The 8,441-nt window shown below is 36.6% G+C and overlaps 1 protein-coding gene across 1 annotated transcript; it reads right to left on the bottom strand.

Moving 5' to 3' along the window:
• Nucleotides 1-1,080: 1,080 nt before the first annotated feature.
• On the bottom strand, nt 1,081-8,000 carry LOC145779824 (signal peptidase complex subunit 3-like). The gene is made up of 4 exons (XM_082591475.1): nt 7,811-8,000; nt 6,928-6,998; nt 4,905-5,097; nt 1,081-1,758 (listed from the first exon to the last, which is right to left on the bottom strand). Exons 1-4 carry the CDS (start codon nt 7,951-7,953, stop codon nt 1,635-1,637), a joined length of 531 nt encoding a protein of 176 aa, XP_082447601.1. The 5' UTR covers nt 7,954-8,000; the 3' UTR covers nt 1,081-1,634.
• Between the last annotated feature and the right edge of the window lie 441 nt (nt 8,001-8,441).

Here is an 8,441-nt window from a genome sequence, read left to right on the forward strand (position 1 = left end):
CAAATGCTTCTGACACCCAAACCAATCAGAATATTTGTCTAAACTTTAAAACATGATTATTGGCAATATTTGAAAACTTTGCTTCTGTCAAATTGACTTTGAGAGTTGTGGTGCACTGGTGCCATTAACAGAGATCTTATGAGGGTCTGAAAACCTCAACAGGCAGAAATAATAAGAAATCGGCGCTGCATTGTTGTTGGAGTATCGGCGCTACTTTTTATTTAATGCAGCGGTAACGGTGAGGCGTTACTAAGTTATACGTTTCTTTTCAACACACTCTCGCTACTTTCCAATTTAAAGTGAAAAAATTACTCGTTTTCGGAGATTTTCCATGGCAAGACAACAGTGTTGAAATGGCAGTGTAAACAAATGATATCGTTCGGCTTTAAGAACTTTTTGACGTCACAAAGTGCTGCTTGAGTTAATTTAAGACAAAAGTGGAGGTAGCGAACTGTGTTTAACGTAGCAGATGCCCACCTCTGATTAAAGGTAGTCCACAGAATACTTTTGGACCGCGGTGATTTTAGGACTTTAAAAAGACGTAGTTCGCATTGAGCTTGTTTTATTTTGAAGACAATCTGCTATTTTGGGATAAAAGCAGCCTCTTTTCTCGATGATTTTACTCGTAGCCTTTTTCTCTTTCCCTGATTTTTAAGTGTTTTTATTGGTAAAGGTATCTTGTTTTTGGGAACCTGACACCGAAAATGCTATTGGTACGGTACCTGGCCAGATTAGCCTCTCAACGGTTCTGCCTACAGTGCTTTTATTCAATTTTGATTGACAATTCTCCAGAGCTCTCTCTTAACTGGGTTATTGCGAAACTAACAGGTTCATGATGACAAAAACTTTTGTTGTGTGAACATGAACCTGTTAGTTTGACGCAAATAAGAAATTAAAACTAAAATGTCGCCAAATCGAGTTTACAAAAAAACAGGTGGGGGCTTACTTTTCTATTTTTACTGAGATTGCCATAGAAGTATTTTTGAAATAATCAAACGATTTTATAATAAAATCAAAGTTGGATGTGCCACCTTCAGATCGGTTGCTGTAGCAACCAAACGTTCTATGAAATAGGCTACATCTGGATAGTTAATTTTATTGCAGCAGCTTGTCCATATGCATGATAAAAAGTTTCGATATTTCACAACAATAATTCTGTTTACCAATAGTTGGTCCACCACATTGCACACAATCAAATCTTTTTTAGCAAGTTATAAAAACACCAGGGTTGCCAGTTCCACAGCTTCCTGGTGGAATTGGTATAGTTTTGTTGCCGCGAGAAAATTCCAGCAGTCGCGAATTTTATGCAGATTGATTTCGTTTTATTTTAAACCGAATTTAACAAAATAATTACCACTTCTGGTTAACATTTTTTTTACTTTAATTTATACAAACTTTCAAATTATGGGCAACTTAGAGCTTGTTTCAACTTGTACATGATTGGGCTACTGTTTAGTAGCAATTAAGCTGAAAATGTATAAATATCTGGCAACCTTGGAAAAGACACAAAATAGCTAAGGTCAATGCCGAGGACAAGATACCGCTGTGGCCTGTGCTCGTTAAATGGCAATTCAATTTCCTTCAGCAAAAACGTCACCAAAAACCACCGCCAAAAACATTTAAAAACAGCGACTTTAACGTCTTGAAGCATAGTTATCAGGCATCGTAGCAACAAGGCTTCCGTGAGCTGGGATTCTCCACAGATATCCAGCATTGGGAATGATATTCCAATTCAAGGAAATCTTCATGTTTGTTCCCCTGAAAAAAAAAACTCTTGTTAGACATTGAAACAACATAAAAACGTCGACTTTTTGCTAGCAGTGAAATCAGCTTAGTCCTTATGTAAAAAGATTTGGAAAAATTTAAGTCACAAGTTTGAAACAAATACAGTTTAATTCAGTACTAGCAAGCAGTGGCGGCTCGTCCTACTAGGCTGCAAGGCAACCATGCAGCCTACCCTCGTGAAACTGATGAATGCATATGTACAGTAGAATTCGCCTATAGTGACACCTAAAGGGAACGCAGAAAAAGTGTCACCATAACCGAAGTGTCACTATAGCCGAATTCTACTAAACTCTTGCGTATGCAAACGGGACTTTGCAACAGGTGTCACTATAGGCGAAGTTTCACTATAGCCAAAGTCACTATAGGCGAATTCTACTGTAAAACATTTTTGCAGCCTATCCATTAAAACATGCCATGAGCCGCCACTGCGAGCAAGTGTAAATTTTGTTCCAGATTAGTAATAACAGTTTAAAGATGTGTTTCCAACAAAAGTCATGCAATTTCTTTTATTATGAGTAGGAAATGCATCTGCACAAAACCAATAGCAGTTTTAACTTTTACTGGATTATATTCGTTGCACCAGTTACTCATGTGGCAATTTGCTACTTCAGTCTACTCTACACTAACAAAAAGACTGCTTAACTCTTGAGCTCAGACAAACCACTTCAAATAAAAGCTACACAAAAAAGGGGGCATGATATTTCCACATTTCATTAATTTCTTATACTGTACTCAGATCCTAAACAAATCTTAGTCTGGCTAGTTTACTGAAATAAGCTATTTTACATGACCAAAGTCAACTAGAGTTCATCTTTAGCAATGCCATAGACTTTTGAAACACCAACATTCGGTTGAAAATAGAAAACATTTTTGTTTTAACTTACAAGACAGAAATGTGAATGCGGTAGATTTAATCCATTTTCATCATATGTCAACATAAAGTAGCCTATACACATAAGTTAATTTCTTAAATACTATTAATATTACAAAAAAGTGCTCAATGCCAAGCAAAACAGCCAAGCAGAGCAAATGACATCATATTTCATTATTGTTCTCTAAAAACCTCTTCAGCCTGTAGAGCAGTGGTTCTTAAACTGGGGGGCCGTGTGAGGCCCACAAGGGGGGCGCAAGAAATTGAAAAACTCTGCATGAATTATGACTAAACATGTCTTCACAACTACGCTAGACAGTCGAATGTTGAAGATGAAACTTTGTGTTACAGTGGCACAAGTGTTTGTAGAGCGTGTTGTTGTCACATCTCGCATTCTTTGTGATGTTTTAGAGACGTTGCTAAATATTTACGCGACACCTTAACGCTCGTAACACAACGGCTTTCTGATACAGCATCCTCGAGCTTTGGTTGTAACAATAATGGCAACGACTGACCAACAAGTGACAGAGGCTATAGAGTATACAAGTACAACAGTATCCTCAACTCCACAATAGTACCATGCGTAAACTATTTTTTTTAATTTTAGCATTGATTTAATTAGGTTTATTTTTAATTAATCAGTTCTATTGACGTAAAATGAGTGGGGAAAAGTATGACAAAAATTATCTGAAGTTTGGCTTTATAGATGCCATAGTAAATTACTACGTTGTACCACAATGCGTCATATGTTTTTAGACTCTGAGCAACGACGGTTTGAGACCAACTCGTTCGCAGCTCGTAATCTTGAAAAAAAAACACTTTGACCACCAAAGTAAACCTTTAGCTTTTTTCCAATGCAAGAAAGACTCTTTTAAAAAAAATGAAGATTGCAAGTAAACTGGGGCTGTAGCATCGTTCAGTTCAAAAAGGAAACGCAGCTTCATTTTCCAATTTTGGTACTTCCTTGAGAAAAACCGAATTGAACTGAAGGGCGAGCTTAAGTTCGAAGTGGTGCCAACTTCAACCTTGGAAACAAGAATTTGAACGCTATTTTCCAGACTTGGGTGACACCAAACTTCCAGAATGGCAGATGACAAGGAATCCCTTTTGTCTAAATGAGAAAATTCTTCCCGACAATTCATAAGAGGAATTCTTGAAGCTAAAATGAAATCCTACTGCAAGGGACAACCTTGAAGCAATGCCACTAACAGAGTTCTCGGCGAAATTTGTGCACATTTACAAGAGTGTGGGTGCTGTGGCTACACGCACACTTCTTTCATTTTCATCCACAGTGGCCGAGTGGTTAGCGCGTTGGGCTCGCAGTCGAGAGCCTGCATGTTCGACTCCAGCCACCCGCACTTACTGTTGTTTCTCTGGGCAAGAAACTTTACGATAATTGCCTCTACCCAGTGATCGATTTCGAGTAATGGGTAGTACCAAATTTAAGTCATAAGTAGAGTAGACAACCGGAAACAGACATTGCAGTCGGCTGCAGCGTGGGTCAGGTGTACGTTGGAAGGCGTACACCGATGCATAGCGCTCAAGTCCGCTTTCCCGCAATGCAGGATAAAGATAATAAAACAAACAAACAAAACAAAGCACTTACTTGTGCAAAAAGGTTTTTCTACTCTCGTAAACATAAAGACAAAATCTAGAAACAAACTTGAATGTGAAGCCGATCTGAGATGCGCATTATCTGTTACTAATCCCCAAATTAAACATTTGGTATCCACAAAAAAGTTACATCCTTCGCATTAATGCAACTTACCTCAAAATGAATTGCTGTTCTGCTTAATGTTTTTTGATTATGAAACAAGGTGGGGCGCGAATTTTGTTAGAATTGTAAAGGGAGGGGTGTCTCAAAAAGTTTAAGAACCACTGCTGTAGAGGTTTTTAGAGAATAGTAACTGAATTTGAATTAGGTTTACTTTCTTTACGACTAACACAAAAGCTTTTTCAATTTTGAAATGGCAACACCGACTAAACTAGATTGAGGTTTCAGATGGGTGTTGGTTAGACACAGTGGTTTAACATTGATAGAACTAGTTTCCACTAATTACCTTACACGGTACAACATTTAACAAATACCTCCAATTCTCCATTGAGTATTAAGTCATTTTAAATTTTCTTGATCTGATTGATTTTAAGATAAAGATCACACAAAATAAAAGTTGTTTTAATGAATAATATCAGATAACGCCAATCTCTGCATCCTGATGTACAATATACATATATACTGGCAACCTACCTTAAAAATGAACCATCATCAAAAAAATAATATTTGTTTGAAATTTTATTGAAATCAATCACAGCATTTTCTCCTCTCTCAATGATGTAATCCCACAAAATCACTTGATTGAGCTTGTTTTTGGGTGTTTCATACTCTGCTAATAAGTACAAAAACAGTTCTTTGCAATTCCAGTTAAACACTGAAGTCAGGTCTGAAATGGTCAACAATTAAGGAACTTTTACTATTTGTATGGAACATAAGTCTATGAAACATTGTCCAGTACTCAGAAGAATGGCCAAAACCTTTATCAAAAAAGCTCGAACGCAAATTATTATTGTATAAATATCAGCATTCAGTTAAAATTTAGCATTAAATTATTTAGTGTTTTTAAAATATGAATAGTCAGTATCTTCAGAATACTGGTGAACAGTGAACACACCATAAAAAAAGCTTCTGTTTACCAAAATATTTAGATAGAGCCTATATTTACCATATATTGTGAATAAAGCCACTGAGGCTATATTATGCACCTGTTCACTCAAGCAATATGATGACCTAAATTATGCACTCAGGCATGTATTGTTGGTACGTAGGCTCCATATCTAAGTTGCGTATGCTTTGGTAAACGTATGAAGGTGGCAGCATTAAGAAAATGGCAAAACTAAAGCTTTCAAATAACACTTGTCAGTTGTCATAACACTATCTTCTTGAAATAAGAAAATTGTTAAATTTTGCATTTTTGTCAACTTGGCTAGCAAATAACAGAAGAAGTTTGACTCAATGACTCGGAGCAACAGTTGTGCACTAAAGATCACGAGCAAGTTTGTTCAGCAAACATAGTCAACCCTTTTTAACAAACTAAAATTTTTTTCAAGTGAAATTCTCCAACTCCAGCAAAATCAAAAAAAAAATAGAACAAAAGCCGATTATTCATACTGTTACAGCTGAAAGCAAGAAAAAAGCACTATTATCAATCAACTTTAAAAAAAAATCCTGGGAGGTGTCAAACTGATGCCCTTTGTAATCTGAGACCGATGCAGTTGTTACGAGCAGCGGCGCAACTAGAAAAAATCAAAGAGGGTCGGTAACGAGAGAGAAAACTAACAAATTATTATTTGTAGAAGAGGATATATCACAGTTAGATTGTTAGAATATTAGCCTAGTGTAAATTGACAGCGCAATGATCCAATTCTGTGACATGAGAAGCGACCTTTTTTTGCTCTATCTGCGCTTGCTACTCACTCTCAAAAAAAGTTTCACGCGCTTTCGAAAGTAGGCAGCAAATTGCTCTCCCAGGCCCACGTTTTAAAAAGTAGTCCACACAAGCTTAGGGCCTGGATACACGTCAAGTTTGACAAGATTGTAAAGAAAATTTAATTGCCGTCTTTTTGATACCAAAATTATAAAATTGGTTTAAGAACGTGTGAAGTTGCGACCATACGAAGATTGCGTGAATAAATGACGGTCTGTTAATATTTTGTATTGCGGTTGCGGTTTATGCGACTTGAGCGTGAAACAAGTTTGGTATGCATAGAATGTAGCTTGAACTGACACACATTAAGTGGTACGTACGGTAAGTCTCAGTCTAGTTAATCATCCCTTTTCTTGAAGTTGCAAATCTTAAAGGGGGCTGTCATGCCGACTAGACAGCCCCCCTGGTTACGAGCCACAGGCGTTCATGCTCAAATTTGTCAAGTTTGAAAGTAATAAACGCAGCATTTGTTGTTGAGAGAAAAGAAGGCGAAAAAAACATCACGGTTAGAGTGAACAGGTGCATAATAGCCTCTGAGGCTATATTCACAATACATGGTAAGCATAGTCATTGCAAAATATTTAATATATATCAAGTAGAAACTGACAAACACAAATATGTCAGGTATGGGTCTTCTAGGTTTCAATATGCTTAAGCTCAACTTAAAGACAGTTATTCTTGATTTTCTCCCTCACAGAGCTGGACAATTTCAAACCTAATGTCCCCATATTTCAATGGTACTGTCAATAATGTACGGTATATATATATGCATGCAATAAACAAGGATACTGGCTTTCAAAGAGAAGGTAAAGTGACCCAGATCCATCTTCTCTCTAATGTGAAATTCTTCAATATTCTTTCTGCAATTTCAATGAATTTTTTATTATATGTAACAAAAGAGCTTAAGCCAATTTCATAGATAGTACAAAGCATCATGTTGCAGATTAGATGTGGCCACAAACATATTATATACAACTAGCCTACAAAACATGTAAAAGCATGGTCTTCACCAAACAATACAAGTGCATTCAGTGCACAGCTATAGCCAAGTGACATTATGTATTGGATTTAAAGATTAATAAACTTAGTACAGGTATTGGTACGGTATATAATATTGATAGATTGATTGGGTAGAACGATTCAAAAGCATACTTTAATAAATTTGGCAATTGAAAATTAGGAGGTGGTGCACAAGTCTCCGCCCTAATGAAAAATACCAAATTGGCATACATTGGTATCAACCAAAAATGTAGGGTGAAACTATTTTACTTTTGCTTTACTGTTCAGTGTTCACTGTTCAAATACTTGACCCTATATGTTTAGGTCGTTTCCAATCATTGGCTTTACTATCAGTTACACTATATCAAAATAACCCTAACCCAAAATTTAGTTTATCAACAATAATTTCAAGATACTTAGCATGGTCAACTAGTTTGGCAAGGCAACTTCGATCAACGAATTCGGCTTCTGTATTTTTTCTCTAGCAACCTTTTCAAGCGAAAAAATTGAAATGTTTGCGGTTACTTCGACTCTGTTGTGTTTTTTTCATCGACCTTTTCAGAGGACGAAATAGGTTGCACCCCTAATCATTAACGTATATCACGTCATACCATTTATGACAGGAGCAAAGACTTGTACAGTACACCAGCTCCAAAAATTGTAACAAACTTACACAGTGACTTTGTTAATTTCAATGTTTGCATTTTCTCCATAATCATTGAAGTGTGTTGTAAGAAAGCACGCAAACGTCACAGCAGCTGCCACACTTAGACTCCAGGCAAATAAAGAATTCAATCGTGAAAGAAATGTATTCATGGCTCTACTGGTAATATGCTATTCACTAAATTAGCAGCTGGTCATAGTACCTTCAAAAACATAACATTAATCAGATATACAATTCCATCATGTATATATGGCTGTATGCATTGCACTTTTTTTTTATTGATAACTAACTCGTGTTAATTAGAAAATTAGTTGACTGCATCAATGCAAGCCTTAAAGCAGCCGGTGGATTTGGCCACTAAGTAGTGCTTGAATGACCGCCGGTGCTACCTCCTCAGTAGACCAATTTGGCCGCCGGTTTCTTCTAGCTAATTATTTAATTTCACAATAGAATGATCGTGGATTAACTGTCGAAAATATCTAGTATCAAAGAATGACGTAGAATTAGGTCAGCGCGAGGAAAACTACCGTACCGATACAACAAAGTTCATCATTTTTACCCTGATTTAACGACTGCAAACGTACAATCAATGCAAAAATGACGGATTTTGTTTTCTGGGTAGGTTAGTTGACATCCGAGG

The sequence above is a fragment of the Aplidium turbinatum genome, chromosome 11 (assembly GCF_918807975.1).
Source record: "Aplidium turbinatum chromosome 11, kaAplTurb1.1, whole genome shotgun sequence".
Lineage (NCBI taxonomy): Eukaryota > Metazoa > Chordata > Ascidiacea > Aplousobranchia > Polyclinidae > Aplidium > Aplidium turbinatum.

Coding starts and splice junctions, on each gene's coding strand:
- LOC145779824 (XM_082591475.1), bottom strand. CDS start 7,953: ATGAATACATTTCTTTCACGATTGAATTCTTTATTTGCCTGGAGTCTA. Junction 5,098..6,927: donor TACCTTCTCTTTGAAAGCCA/GTATCCTTGTTT, acceptor TGACCATTTCAG/ACCTGACTTCAGTGTTTAAC. Junction 1,759..4,904: donor GATGATGGTTCATTTTTAAG/GTAGGTTGCCAG, acceptor TTTTTTTTTCAG/GGGAACAAACATGAAGATTT.